Raw genomic sequence first — 16,191 nt, forward strand, 5'->3', positions numbered from 1 at the left:
CTAACCCAATGGTCATTGTTTGCTGACTGTTCCTGCAAATTTCCATTTTCAGCATGCTGTCCTGGCATTTCGCCTACAAATCAGCATTAATAACTTCTTGTCCCGGCTGTTCTTGCACATGTAGTGGCTCATTATCATGGGCAATAGCTGGCTAATCGTTTCCAGCATCATTTCCTGCATTTACAGGTTCATTTGCAGCAGGTATTTGCTGCTGTACAGCGGGCACATTTTGTTGTCCAAAAGGTATTCCTTCCCGGAATACAACCCTATGAACCTCCTCAGTCTTTTCGGGCTATTTGTGCATGCAATCTTCCCGGAAGATAACGTCATTGCTGCGTACTACTTTCCTTTTCTCGGGATCCCACAATTTATATTCCATTTCACCCTCGTCACCATATCCTAGGAAAATGCATTTACAAGACTTTGGCTCAAGTTTGCTGCGTTTCTCTTTACGAATGTGCACAAAAGCCTCGCAGCCAAACACTTTCACATAAGCATATAAAGGTGGTTTGCCCGACTACGCTTCTTGGGGAACTCCCCCCTCCCCAAAGACCTGTTTGGTGACCGATTAATTAAGTGAACGGCTGTCATAACTGTTAGCAGTCATGTTTGTCATGCCTTGTCATCTCCTGCCTGTGAGCCTCAGTCTGAGTCAGATGAGGACTTTAGGAGCTCTGACTTGTCTATCACTTGTTTTGACGGAGGAGGTAGCTCATTCTAGAGCACTCAGTTTATTGCATTTCAGTGCATTTTCTCCTCCAATCGGGATTTTATGTGCATTTCCCGGGGCAGTTTCTGCATTCTTCAGCCTGCCTCACCTGCCGGACATTGTCCACCCTTTCCAAGATTTTTTTGGGCATTCCTGGCATTTTTACCAGCATTAAATGCTGGTCGGATCAGCATTAAATGCTGGTCGGACATATTTATGGCCTCAAATTTCAGGTCGGCCAGTTTTTGGGTTTTTTGGCTATTTATAGCCATTTCCCACTTGGCAGTCAATTGTATTATCATCTTCCCTCCTTCTTTGGCAGGTGCACACTCCGACTCCGTCATCTTCCTCCGTCTTCGGTGCTGCCGTCATCATCAGCCTGATCTGGTGCCCTCACTGATGCTTCAGGCTGCATGCAGGGACTGATCAGTCCATTTCAGTGTATTCAGCATTCATTACAGTCAGTGCAGATTTTCTTCCTTCATTTTCTGTTGTCTCTCTCTCCTCTTCTGTATTCGTGTTCTTCCGTTGCGCACTCTCACATGGTATCAGAGCCTAACTGAGAGCACGGAGGACCTAACCTTGTGGAGAGATACCTCACCCCTCTTCTACTTCTGTCGCCTCATCTCCAACTGCCCAGACGGCCCCTCCAGGTGGCCATTCTTCTTGCGTTTGCTGCAGACGACTTCTCCAAAGGCTGCCACGTCATCAAACGACCCCTCCTGCTTGCGTTTACCATCAGGTGGCCCCTCCTTCAGCTGGGCAACACATCATCAGGCTGCGTTTTCCTGATCTAGTGGTCGTTTCCACTCCTGCAGCTCATCTCCTGCTGGCAACCCACTCCCAGGCTGCGTTTTGGTGCTGGCGGTTTCTGTTCTGGTGATCTTCATCAGATACCCTTGCGTTTTGCAACTCCAGGTGTTTGTAGGCTATCACAGCCTGCGTCTTGGTGGTTGGTGACCAGACTGCTGGTCCTACTTCGGCTTCGGCACAATTTTCTTTGGTGTTTGGTGTTTTGCAAATTGGAAGATGTCTTCTCATCAGTTTACGGGCTTTGATGACTCAGATGACGAGCTTTTGTCTCGACACTCATCTGAACGAAGGCGTGATTTCTATCACGAGGACCGTCGTCCGGAGTCTATTCCTCTTTCCCGTCCCCCTTCTATTCATGTATCTCGGCGAGCCCCTTCCAGTGGGCCGAAGATGCAGCCTTTGGTACCCCCTGTACAGGTACCCGCTCTTCCTCAGATGCCCAAAGAGGACCGGTTGGATGGCTCCAACTTTTCTCTATGGTCCTGCAAGGTGGAGTGTATCTTGGACTCCTTCGATCTTTGGGAGCTTGTTTCTATTCCTATTACCCGGCCTAAGGTGGATCCCGCAGATGGGACATCTATGGATCGTGTAGCCTTATGGGATCGGCTTAATTCTAGAGCCAGATCTTTCCTCTTTCTGAGTTTGCAGGATTCTGTCCTTGTTCATGTTCATAGGTTGAAGACTGCAGCAGACGTGTAGAGAAAGCTCGCGTCTCTCTATCAACAGAAGACGTTTGCCCACCGGATATCTCTCGAAAAGAAGTTGCGGATGCTCACTATTGATGATAGTCCTTCCATGAAGAACCACATCAACAGATTACAAGATATGAGGGATGAGCTTGCATCCCTCGGTCGGACGATATCTTCTGAAGACATGGCTATGACTCTTTGGACTCAGCTGCCATCGCCTCGGTTTGATGTCTTCTACACCAGCCTTCTTACATCGAAGACCCGTGAGAAGCTTCTATGGGAGGAGCTATCCCCGCTTGTCTTGGAGCATGACGAGCGACTCAGAGAGGTCAGTGCTAGTGGATCCGACTCCACTAGAGCCTTTGTTGCAGGTTTGGGAGGACAGAAGAAGAAGAAGACGAAGTCAAAGGCTAAGAAGCAGGACAATTCTTCAGGCTCTGACTCAGATTCAGAGAGACCGAAGTGCCCACACTGTGGGAAAGGGACACATCCCGAGGAGAAATGCTGGAAGAAGTACCCTCACCTTCGTCCGGGAGCGAAGGGTGGCGGAGCCTTCTTCTACCTCTACACTAGCTGTTACCCATGAGTCAGTGTTCCTTCATATCCATGCTTTGGAGGAGGATCCTTCTTCCGTGGCTGCAGTGTCTTCTGCGCAGCCTTGGTTAGTGGACAGTGGTGCTTCGAGTCATATGACTCCCCGAGGTGATTTGTTACAGGAACTCCGTCCATCAGAGGGTTCAGTCACTGTTGGTGACATTTTATCGGTGCCTATTAGTGGTGTTGGCACATTGCCTTTGTTTACCGACCGACCTTCGAGCTCCTTTTCACAGGCCCTACATATTCCGGATTTGGGCCTTCCCCTCCTCTCAGTTTATGGTCTTACAAGGCTTGGCACACGAGTGATCTTCACCGAGCATGCCGTTGTTATTGAGGATTCTTTTACAGGAGCTGTCTTATCTACAGGTTGGCACGAGAGCGAGCTTTACAGGCTCCATTCCCCTTCTTTGATGCAGGGTCCTCCGAGGCAGCCTATTGCTACACCCGTTCCCGCTTGTGCACCTTCTATTCCACAGGTTCCTTCCCATCCCCCACCCTCTCCTCCGGTGGTTCCCTCGTACCTCCCATCCCTTTCAGAGGGGGACGATCTCGGTAATGCGGCTGTGGATTCCCTGGCCCCTAGTGTTTTAGAGGGGATTCCCAGGATCGTGAGGAGCTCCTTCAACAGCAGTCTACATCGACGGACTTCATCGACCTTGGCATTCCTCTTGCCACCCCAGGATCCGTTTCTCCCTCGGCCTTCAGCCACATCCAGGATATGAGAGGGGGTGTTAGCAGTCATGTTTGTCATGCCTTGTCATCTCCTGCCTGTGAGCCTCAATCTAAGTCAGATGAGGACTTTAGGAGCTCTGACTTGTCTCTCACTTGTTTTGACGGAGGAGGTAGCTCATTCTAGAGCACTCAGTTTATTGCATTTCAGTGCATTTTCTCCTCTAGTCGGGATTTTATGTGCATTTCTCGAGGCAGTTTCTGCATTCTTCAACCTGCCTCACCTGCCGGACATTGTCCACCCTTTCTGGGATTTTTCTGAGCATTCCTGGCATTTTTACCAGCATTAAATGCTGGTCGGAGCAGCATTAAATGCTGGTCGGACATATTTATGGCCTCAAATTTCAGGTCGGCCAGTTTTTGGGTTTTTTGGCTATTTATAGCCATTTCCCACTTGGCAGTCAGTTGTATTATCATCTTCCCTCCTTCTTTGGCAGGTGCACACTCCGACTCCGTCATCTTCCTCCGTCTTCGGTGCTGCCGTCATCATCAGCCTGATCTGGTGCCCTCACTGACGCTTCGAGCTGCGTGCACGGACTGATCAGTCCATTTCAGTGTATTCAGCATTCATTACAATCAGTGCAGATTTTCTTCCTTCATTTTTTGCTGTCTCTCTCTCCTCCTCTGTGTTCGTGTTCTTCTTCCGTTGCGCACTCTCACAATAACAGCCTTTGCCCAAAAACCACGAGGTAATGCAGCATGAGACAACATCGCACAGACCTTATCCTGTATGGTCCGATTCATACGCTCTGCAACTCCATTTTGGGGTGGATTATGATGGGCAATGAGCTCCCTCTTTATCCCTTTGCTGTCACAAAATGCCTGAAAGGCCTTGGACACATATTCCCCACCATTGTCAGAGCGAAGACACTTAAATGTCTTGTCTGTCTGATTTTCAGCCAATGCCAAGAATTTTTTAAACTTGTCAAGCACTTCATCCTTGCTACGAATAGGGTAAACCCATACCTTGTATGTAGCATCATCGACAAAGGTGACAAAATATTGCTTTTTCCCTAAAGATAATCCTAGCATTTGACATACATCCGAATGTACTAACTCTAGAGGAGAAGATTTCAAAGAAAGAGACTTTTTATGAGACGTCTATGCATATTTGCCATAAATACAATGATCACAGTGCTCAAAATCAGCATAACGAAGACAAGGCAAGTAATCCAAACGAGAAAGCACTTTCATTCATGTTTGACTCATGTGTCCCAACCGGCCATGCCACAAAGAAACGCTTGGCTGCTCAGTCACGGCAACAACATGGTCACGCACACTAGATACATGAAGTGGATACAAGGTATCACTCTTGCAACCTCTGGCAATAACCCTAGATCCCTTACAGATCTTCCATTTTCCATCACCAAAGGTGGTATGAAAACCATCATCATCTAGCTGCCCTGTGCTAATCAAGCTCTTCTTGAGCTGAGGTACATGTCGTACATGAAGTATAAAGATAGAGCCATGCTGAAACTGTAGCTGCACACTGCCAATACCTGAAATGTCACATGCATAGTTGTCCCCAAGATGGACAACACCATGTCGACCCCCTGTATAGGCGGAGAACCACTCACAATGAGGGGTGACATGAAAGGAAGCACCTGAATCGAAAATCCAGATATGCATGTCATCATCAGTATCTGCAAGTAAAGCATATGCACCAAAGTGTGAAGAGACAAAGAGTACATCACTCCCACTATCACTGTCATGAGTGACTACATTCACCTCTTCAATTTTTACATTGCTCCTCTTAGGCTAACTGTCCTTCTTTTCTTCCTTGCTATCATCTGTCTTCTTGCATTTTCATTTCTCTTTCTTCCATTTGTAGCAATTACGTTTAAAGTGACCCTTCTTGCCACAATGATGGCATTCAACATCTTTGCCACGTGATTTACTGCGTCCCTTGCTATCATATTTGTCCTTTTGTTGTGATCTGCCCCTAGTATGCAAAGCACTGGAAGACTTACTAGATGCATTGTTTTGCTGATTCATTTCTTCCATAAGTAAAGCACTCTCTACATCAGCATACAAAAGGATCATATTAGAATTGCTCATAGCAGTCCTAAATGTATCCCAACTCTCTGGTAGATTGCAAAGCAAGAAAGTAGCCTTAAATTCCTCATCAATCATGAACTTCAAGGCAACCAACTGGCTGAAAATGGAGTTAAACTCACTCAAGTGAGTAGACATTGTTGTACCCTCTTTCATACGCAAATCCATAAGCTTTTTCAGCCAATACACTTTGCTTGCAGCAGTCTTTTATGCATACGGTTCTTCCAGTCTAGTCCATATAGCATATGCAGAATCCAAACCTTCAATGTTGAACAGCAAGGCATCAGAAATCAATAGCTCTATGGTTGAGCGTGCAAGCTCATTTAACTCATCCCAATCGTCCTGTTCCATGTCCGCGGGCTTTGCCCCTTTGGTTTTGATCGGCTTTGCTTGCTTCTTTTGCAACAGGATATTGTAGCACTGCTTTTGCCAAACTGCAAAGTTATGTGCGCCTTCAAGCTTCTTTATGTGCATCAGATTACTACTGTCATTGCTGCCATCCATGATTTTCAGCCCAAATGTGACCAAAAAACAGCAAATGCAGGCTCAAAACGGTCACCCAAGTGACCAAGGTACAAACAAGTACCAATCAGCAATAAATGACCACGCAGAAGCACAGATTTCAGATCTGTAATTAGATTTTCAGAAGCACCAAACCATGTGCTACAACATTCCACAACTGATTACAGCTGTTCCAAGGGCATATCCATCAGATTACATGAGAAATCCCAATTTTTAGCTGCAATTTCTGTTGTGCATGTACCCACGGGCATAAAATTTGACACTAACGGTCAAAAGCCCCAAAAATTTGTGCTCAAAGCATCAACCACACATCTGCATTTTCTCTGTCATGCATAGAACAGGCCAATTTTGCCAAAATAGAGCAATTTTAGCAAAACCCCCAAATGTTACCAAGTGTTGATGTCCAAATTGTGTGGAATTCAACCTGCATGTACATAAAATGACCAAATGTTGCACAGATTTTGCCCAAACTGCAAATGTGCATCAATGTCGAGAAATTGGGTAAATTTCAGCCCAATTTGTGCATGTACATGAAAAGCCCCAAATGTCGGGGACACAATGTCACAAATTCCTGCAATTTCTGAGATAGATGTCACTGTTGCATCTTGCTCGCACCAAATCTGGACAAATCCCCAAATTTTCAAAGTCCTGTGTGCACTAATTCAAGTGAAATTGAATTTCACTAAAATGTGAAAAGCCCCAAAATTCCAGGGCAAATGTGCACCGACTTTGCAATTTTTGAGTCAGATTGTCCAACTCTGCGTTGAGATCCCCAAATTCGAGAAAAGCCCCAAATTTTTGGGCTTGATTTGCACGGAAATTTGTGTTGTGCCTCCACGCGTGAACCCTCGGTAGGGAAACTTCAAAAAAAAGAAATTTTGAAGGAAAAAAAATGTTGAACGACAGGTCAACGGACCCGCCGTGCAGGTCGCCACCTAGTACTTGCTGTCGTGTCGTGTGTGGAGGTCAATTGTTCCGTCGCGTGTGCAACTCACCAGCTGCTGCCCAATACCCTGTCCTGTCTGCTGGAGTCACCCGTTGGAGCCGTTCATCAATTCCAGTCGCCGTCAGCTGTGCTCCACCACTACTGCCTGTTGGTCCGCGTTGGACCAGACACTTGGTCCTGCCCGTCTCGCTGGTCACCTGAGATTGTTTCCTTTGCTCACGAGCCTGCCTGCCGCAACCGACTGCTTGACTATGACAACTCCTGCTCGTCGAGTCCACCTGAGACTCCTGCAACACCTGAGCTGTCTCTTGCCAGCTGAGCTCTCTCTTGCCAGCTCTGATACCTATTTGTAGTGACAGGTTGGGCACGGAGATCGAGACAGACAATCGTTACGCGCAGCGAGAGACAGAGAGAGTGAGTAGAGTGGAGAGTGAGCATGTTTTTAGATGACCCTCTATGGACAACTAAAACTAGCCTGCCTTCTTAGAGAGGGTGGTAATGACCTGATTAGTCAACAATTACAACAACTAATTAATCACATAAAACTAAAATGCACAATTTACCACATAATCTTGGACAATGGATTCGTCCCAAAACTGACACCCATCACAATATTTTTCTAACTTGTATTGCAATCTAGATAGAATATATTGAGATTTCTCGAATCTTCTTTGCTCTCCAATTGCCTCTTGCTATCAAGAATGAGCAACAAGCCTTCAAACAAATTTGCCCCTTGGTTTGCTCAAAAATTGGCCTTCAATTGTGCTCCTTGGCTAACAAATTCAGCCCCAAATGTTTGCTGGCTGAAAGGCGACTTGGATCTCTCGAAATTACCCCAATTTCAATGCCTAAAATTCAAGTCTGTCAAACCCTAATTTCTATAGTAAATTAGGGTTTATAGCAGAGATTAGTCAAAATCCCAACATCCAATGGCTGATGTTGCTGGAAATTGCTAGAAGAATGGGGATAGGTTGGAGAATGAGAGAGAATGCTGAGAAGAGAGGTCACGAGAAACTAGAGAAAATCAATTGCTACCCTATTTAGACAGCCATGGAAGCTATCATAGACTACCAAGATCTCCCAAAACTACTGTCATCTAGAGCTAGATGTTGTTGCCTGCATCCATAGGGCCTTGGGTTGCAGCCACCTGGTCCAAAAGCCTCCTTGATGGTGGCTGCAAATGGTCTCCAACAGCATGTGACCTAATCACACATGTTCTCTCCAGTTGGTACACTATAGAATGAATCTCTCTCTCTCTCTCTTTTTTTCCGTAAAATCTCTCTTTTTTTTCGTAAATTCTCTCTCTCTCTCTCTTTCTCTCTCTCTCTCTCCAAAAACATTTTTCGCACTTGCATGGGCAAGTTTTGCCAAGTGGCAGCCTTCCAAAAACTATTTCCATTATTATCCAATTCATTAAATTAATTTTTAAAATATTAATTTTGAAATTTAATTTAATGATTATTTATAGCTCAAAAAAATAATCTAACTAGCCAACAATTAAATTGCCAATTTATAGCTCAAAAAAAATCTAACTAGCCATTATTAACCAAGTGATCTAAGCACTTATTAGCCCAAAACTAGTTAATTAATTAATTAATGCCAATTCTCTAGTATCACCATTAACATTTAGGGTAGTTAAATGGTCTAGGCCAAATTCCAACACCACGTACTACCTAGTACCTCTCTAGTATAACTTGTTATAATTTTGCCTTTGGCACCTACTAATATCTCAAGGTTTCAGGTCCCACATTGTGAAATAACTAGCCTACACTTCATATGTGCAAGTCATACTTGCACATTTGATTAACTTTTAATCAAATACTAAGCAAAGCATCAAAATTTCACGTCCTCGTGACAAACCTTCTCCTTGAAATCCTTGCAATGGCCCTCAATTGCACAGCAATGTGCCAAAGCAAAACATACTACACTAGAATTTTTCTAAAAGGCATCACAGTGAAAACAACATTGGCCACTACTACTTAACCATGCTAATGCCAAACATTTGCTGAAAATTTCCAGCGAGCAAAAACCATAACACAGAGCTCATAAAGAATCCAAGACTACTGCCAGAAACCCATAGAATGCATTTCTCATTAGCATATCTCAATTGTTCTAGCTAGACAACAATAACAAAGTTGAAACTGAGCATAAACCATGGCTGAACTTTCAATGGTGTTTTTAAAACACACTCTTGTTCACAAAACCAGCTAAATATCACTAATGACTAATGATCATAGACTAAAAACCAACAAGTGATAATCAATCTTTAATCATCATACACTGATGCAAAGAGACGTATACTTATGCAAATGTATAGTTTCAAAGCTACATGTGAATTATCATACCATGAACATACAAAACTGCAATGACTAGTATACTAAATAGTGATCTCATGGCAAATGTACTGCCAACACAATACCTTGGATGCATGCTAAATACATCCAAGATCCACTATACACAAGAGTTATCCATCAAAGGAGAAGTGGAAGTGCTACCTTCCCCTTGAGCATAAGGCAATGCTCTAGACCTCTACTTTGCCGAACCTAACTAAGCTTGATCCAAAGTCAAGCCTAATTGAAAAGCCTCAAGGTCAAGCTCCAACAATTGAGGATGGTTTGCCAAGCATAGTTATGCAAAACTGCCTAAAACAGCACTGAAGAAGGGGCAAAATGCCAAAATAGAGTAAAAATCTCCTAACACGTGTTTGCTAGACCGAAACATTTCGTAATCCCAAAACGACACCACGTGGCATTTCATATCAAACGCGAAACGTTTGAAAAATGTTTTGAGACATAAATAGTCTGCATGGAATAGGATGCAATGTTTATGGTCAAAATTTGAAACCTTTAAAGAAAACATAATCTATTTTAGGCCACAAATGTGCCTTTTTTAGTGTTGATCATGTGAAATTACATCAACCATTTCAATATAATATGTTACGAGTAAACAAGGATCCCCCTTGGCACCTTTGCTGCACACTCTTCATCTCCTCACCATCACCATCACAAGTGCTATCATCACTATTCAGCCTAATCCGGTGCCCTCACTAATGCCTTGGGCTACATACAAGGACTTATCAATCCTCAATGTATTCAGCTTTTTTCTTTGTTCAATGCACATCATTCTTCTCTTCTTGCTTTCTCTTCTCTCCTTTTGTCTATGTGTTTGTGATTCTCTTCCATTGCACACCCTCACATGGTATCATCGCCTTCGTGAGGACACGGAGTTTCCAGCCCAAGAGGAGACCACACTATTGCTGAAAACTTGAATTTCAGCCTATTGTTCGCTGCTGTAAATGCAAATTTTTTGTGTTTTACAAGTGATATTCGACAAAAGGGGGCTATCCACAACTAGGTGCTTCTGAATTTTCCTTTGTTCGGGCTCTCCTATGGCAAAATGCAGCAGCCCTTGTGTGTGTGCAGGTTATACAAAGATGTCTAATCCCCGGTTCCAAGGCTTTGATAACTCAAACGAGGAGGTCTCCTACCACTCATCTGAATGATGGCATGATTATTTTGAAGAACGAAGATCATTGAGCCCTTTAGTACAATCTCATCATTCAAAGCAGCCTTCTCCTCCCACCTCTCTCCATGTTTCTCACAATGCTCGTTCTACTGGTTTTTAGAATGCCTAGCATGGCACCACCTACCCACGTGCCGGTGGCTCAATGGTTCTAACTATTCGATTTAGTCATGTAAGGTGGAATGCATTCAAATGGGAAAACTGACTTACTACATTCAATGCAGCCACAAAAATGTTCCCATGGCACTCGGGCAATCCAGAAAATATTGCAAGCACTCTAGGACTCGAAATCATCTAGCAAAGCAGCACAACTGACAAAGAGACAAATTTGAGAAAAAAAAACACAATCAAAGGTCCAAATTTTCCATGTCAAACTTTGACTAAGGTTCACAAGCAAGAGATGACAGACTGACAAAATAGGGTAGGCTAGCACCCCCTCTCAGATCCTAGGAGAGTTTGAAGACCCAACAATCTCATGTGATGAAGCATAGAAGACTTGACAAATACTTCATAAAGAGATCTAAGGCATTGTTTGCCATAGGACAATAGACCACGAGAGCTAAGGCCCTCTGGTTATCCACACGTAACTGAGTGGGACTTGTCTGCAAAAAGCCAATCTCTGGCAACAACCAAACGGAGCCAAACCGCCTCCATAGCTATGGAAGAAAGGGAAGAAAGTGCCATAGTGGACCTCTTCTTAGTGCTCCATGAGATAGCTCCTAATCCAAGGGAGAAAGCATAACCACTAATGGATCATCTTGAATCCACCACCTCCCAAATTTGAGCCACTCCATCCAAAGAGAGTGGTCCCCCTCTCCATACATGATCTTGCACGATCAAGTCTCCTATAAATGCACAGAATGCGCAAAGCGGATGTCTAGTGAACCTGAGTAGGAGTCTTCATAAAAGAAGACGGTAATGCCACCACAAAATTAATGTCTGACCGTGTATGAATAAGCCAGATCAACGAACCAACAAGGCACTTGTAATGAGTAGCATCTGGAAGGAGATCACCGGCCATACTCTAGGTCCATGAGCCAAGACGAGCCAAGCTAGCTCGAATACTAGACATTCAAGCTGTGGGTGTGAAGATCTTTGAGTAATTCAAACATGCCCTTTGGCCAAATCCCTTGGCAACAAGCCTAGCCTTATGCTTGTCCAAGGATCCATCTACAAGGCACCTAGTTTTGTAGACCCACTTCACACCAATCACCTTCTACTTCTTTGGGCGTGGAAGTTGGAACCAACTTTCAAGTCTAGTTGCGCTTGATAGAATCGATCTCCTCCTGCATAGCTCGAGGCCAAACATCTAATGTAAGAGTCTCATCAACTATAGAAGGCTCACGATCTTAAAGAATCTAACGTAAGAGCATAGTTTACACAAAGTGAACTATTCCACTAGGCCTACAATCTAGCTAATCTACGTGGACCTATAGGGGATAGCAAGAAAGTGGAAAACACATGAGTCCTACATAAGCTGCCAATACCACCTCAAAATGGTGATCAGCTCATCCTCCTACAATGGAGATTGAGTTCTGTTTCACACTTTCACACCATTCACATAGCATTCATTGGTTAATAATTTTGAAACTTCGCCAAATACCTTCTAGAAACTTTACCTCTAATCTTTCTCTCTTTATGTACAAAGATATGCTCGCATATCAATATCTCATGTAGCTTCTCAATCTCTAGCTAAATTTCAACATATACATCCTCAAGCACATCTTGTGGGGACTATACTCTATAAGCTCCCTCTGGAGTTTGATGGAGTAGCCAATGTTTAGCAAGCCCAAACCTCATCGATGCTAGTCAATTTCACACATATGTCCTCAATGCTACTTGAGCTTGAGACATCATTGAGATTACAAGGAAGACTTCCATCTCGGTATGGTGGCCATAATGAAGCATTTGAAACTTCAGATAGAGGTGACAAGAAGTAGTAGTCAAAGGCCCAATGCTATGGTAAAAAGGGACATTCGCACAAGGACTTTAAGGAGTTAGTAGCTTCGAGGAAGAAGGACGAGAAGAAGAACCAAGAGATGGACTCTTATAATGAGTCATCCTTATCCTCCTCTAAATCCAAACTCTGACATGGATCCTCCGACCAAGGCCATAGCCACAGCGCGAAAGGGATCATCTTCTTCAAAGAACCGGAAGGGGCTGGTTTTCCCTCCTTATGTTGCTTTCTAGCATAGGTAATGCAGTCGACCCTCATGACTCTCCAGTGCCAAAGAGGACGTGTGAGAGGGTGGTAAGGTGGGATAGGTGAGTCTCATCTATACAAGTATACAAGTGCATAGGATCTAGAGAGGGACTTCCTTGATGCATGGATCAAAGTCTTGCAATTAGAAATTCTGGAGCTAGGATTGGCATCCAAGACTCAAGTTCATGAAGGGTTATTTTATGACAATTGGCCCCTAGTCCAAGCTCGCATGAAGGGACACTTTGGCAATCTAATTGAAGGTGGGAAATACATGGTCATGTATGCTTAGCGAAATTGCTGACTGAATGGTCCTATATGCTATTGCAAGACATTGTTGACAAACATAGGAAGCTGCTATGATTCTTCTCTGTTTTTAGAAGCTGGTATGATCAACATCGACAGCAAGTCCTCTTTGAGACTGAAGGCACTTTTGTGGTAGACTGGCCGCTCACTACTAGGTATCTGTGATTCTATTCATATGGTCATTGTATTCTAAATCATTATCATCATGTATTATGTTGTACCAGATCACACATGACCTGAGAGAGTGTGTTAGCAGATTAGTCAACTCACAAGTGAGTTTATGCATGTGGATTTGTGGGCTAGGCATAATAGCACATTTTATACATTTTTTCAAAGCTAATTTTGTGGTTTTATGCCATTATTTTGTGATTGACTAGCATTTTATGATTATTTTATAGCTAGCCCACATGATCCGGATTTAGGCATAAATTTGCCTACTTATTGCTAGGCTCCTTTTTCCACATTCATTCATCACTTGCAATCTTCCAAAGCAAGTCTTGTTGAGAGAGGGAGCCAATGCCAGTGCCCACACATTCAATGACTTACTATTGTTTGTAATTGTCTCATGTTTGATACATGGATTCCATTTTTCAAGCATATCTTTGAGTTCTCTCTTGCAATGTTCCTTTGTTTTTGCGTTTTCTCTTTTCTCTCTCTTCCATCTTGTGTTGTGCACTCAAATACAACAATCTCCTAGCTTCCATCACTACATCCACTTCTAACAAGCCCTTATTATTTTCACCAAGTAACCATCACGCACTTAAGGGTAAAGGAGCCAATAAAATGACACTTAAATTATCAAGTATTACTCAACAAATTGATGCATTGATTTGCAAAGATTTTTCTTTAGTCAATTGCGAATTATGTTCTCTTTGGGGATGTAAATAAATAGAAGATTCATGAAGGATATGCTTTGATGGAAACACTTTATTTCATTGGTGTGTTTTTTTTTAAGTTATTAAAAGAGTTACAAACTAGCAACTCTCAAAAATCCTTAATAGCACCAATAATAAATTGATATTGAACTCTTGTCAAATGGCTTCCACTTCAAGACATATCACGCTAACCACGAGGGGAATAGTTTATTTGTGTCAATTATTGTTGGTCTGAGTTTGTTATATTATAAGGCCCCACTGGTACCCATAAAAGTGTTACATGATTGGTACCCATTTTTTGTTTGGCTCCTCTATTCCAATATTCAATGGTTTTTCATCTCTAAGAGCCAACTCTAGTGCTCCATCTCTTCATAAACAACATCAAAAGAGTGTCAACAAAACTAACTCATCTCATGAAAGTGACCAAAAAGTCTTGTGCATCCTCATAATATCATCACATCAATTTGTGTCGAGGTTAAAACCAAAAAGCAAACCATATGCAATATACAAAGTTTGTGCGATACATATGAAACACAATTCATGTGCATCCTAGCTAGTCATCAACACAATAGCAACATTCTTGATGATTCTTGGTTCCTGAATTGTCTTACAAAAGGGGTGCTTGATTTCCTTGGACTGATCATTTGGAGTAGAAAGTACCTTCATTTTTGTGCAACTTGAACATTTGTTTCCATATATTGAGCTTGGATCAAGAATTTTGACGTTGTAAAAACTCCTCAAAGTATGATCATGAGATCATGCGAGTTTTGATACACATGTTTCGGCAGAGGCATTGAATATTAGGTTTACTTCTCAGTTCTCGTTCAATGAGTGGGGTAGATCAGGATTGTAAAATATCCTATCTACTTCTAACGTTTTTCTGTTTTGAGATACTGATTCGAAACGCACTTGCACTATCAATACGTAATCTACATATGCAATTTTAGGCAACAAGTCTGCAACATAAATTGAGATTTGGTTCAAGTGTCTGTGCTTGTGTAAGGTCTCCAGTAGAATAGCCAATGCGATAAAAGTGTGGATTGCGAGACCTACTTGAGGCATGCCATGTTTGGTGGTTACACTCCATGGTACAGGCTGAAAGAGTTCTCCGATAAATTCATACTCAGTTCCTTCGGACGAATTGGACTGCTGAACGACTTGTTGAGACACCTGCACGCCAGCACGCAAGCCCTTGATGTCAAAAGGGAGAAGCCATTTCATTTGCTGAATCAAACTTGTGCAGTGGCGTTCGTCCCAAATGAAGAGCATAGAACAAAACCACACATAAGATGCACGACACATAAGGCATTTGTATCTGGGAAACAGTACCTGACTTCTGAAGGCAGCAGAATTCAACAAGCTGTGAAGCTTCTCTTCACACTGTCAATGGGAAAATGCGAAATGAGAAGTCGAACAAAGAGTAGGCTAGACGATACAATGGCCATACATACCTCTGGCTTGAGCTCGAAAGATGCGTCATATGACTGCACTTCCTTCAATCCCATGCGCACGGGCAATAGACAGAGACGCCCGTTCTTCGTCTCATTATGGATAGAGACGGAGGGAAGGAAGACTGTTAGAGGTCTGGCATTGGGACGAGGAGAGAGCACAGGGAGGAGATGATGATGGAGGTGGAAGCGAGTAGTATCGATCAGGCGCGGGTTCTGCTGCAGCAAAGCCATCTTCTCTTTCCGCTACGCGTTCACTCGCAGAGCGTTAAAAGTTTGCGGGGCTGTATTTCTTAGCAGCAGAATTTGTCGATGATGTTTCCGGCATCGATGCTCATGACTTCCTCGCTTTGCCTGTGTAACCGGGGATTCTGCATTGCTTTTTAGCTGGTTGCCTCATCTCATCTCGTCTCAGTCATTTTACCATGCCTCGAAATATCTTCTATTTTATGTATATACCTACTACCTCTTTTGTTGGAGAAGACACAAAATCGATATTATTAAAAGTAAAGTAAATATTCACCACTAGTGTTCCGTGCGCACGGAATGTTAGGTCATTTCGCGGACACGATAACTTCGTTCAACAATCTATTTTTTTTTTTCTCCTTTTTTTTGTTTCTACTTTTTTAATTTACTATCTCTCTCTCCCTCCCAATTTCCTATATATAATTTTCTCTCTCTCTTTGTCTTCTATTTTAGTTTATTTTTTCTCCTCTCTTGGTTCTCTCTCTCTCTCTTTTTTCTCCCCACTTCTCTTCTCTCTCTCCTTTTATTCTCCCC

General features: G+C 43.1%; 1 protein-coding gene across 4 annotated transcripts in view; it reads right to left on the reverse strand.

The window, feature by feature from the left end:
- The window catches only part of LOC148032440 (uncharacterized), a 40,196-nt gene extending 24,355 nt beyond the window's left edge, over positions 1 to 15,841 (reverse strand). For 3 of the 4 annotated variants that reach the window (XM_087683110.1, XM_087683109.1, XM_087683111.1), the window contains exons 1-3: positions 15,415 to 15,841; positions 15,293 to 15,343; positions 15,017 to 15,133 (exon numbers count right to left, since the gene is read on the reverse strand). In XM_087683110.1, the coding sequence (XP_087539236.1) occupies positions 15,017 to 15,133; positions 15,293 to 15,343; positions 15,415 to 15,645 (399 nt within the window). In that variant the 5' untranslated portion in view covers positions 15,646 to 15,841. The remainder of the gene's footprint in view (positions 1 to 15,016; positions 15,134 to 15,292; positions 15,344 to 15,414) is intronic. The other variant, XM_087683112.1, reaches the window with a different exon arrangement.
- Positions 15,842 to 16,191: the final 350 nt, after the last annotated feature.

The sequence above is a fragment of the Lygodium microphyllum genome, chromosome 8, assembly GCF_053477565.2.
Source record: "Lygodium microphyllum isolate KBCC chromosome 8, Lygodium_microphyllum_v1.1.10, whole genome shotgun sequence".
NCBI classification, from domain to species: Eukaryota; Viridiplantae; Streptophyta; class Polypodiopsida; order Schizaeales; family Lygodiaceae; genus Lygodium; species Lygodium microphyllum.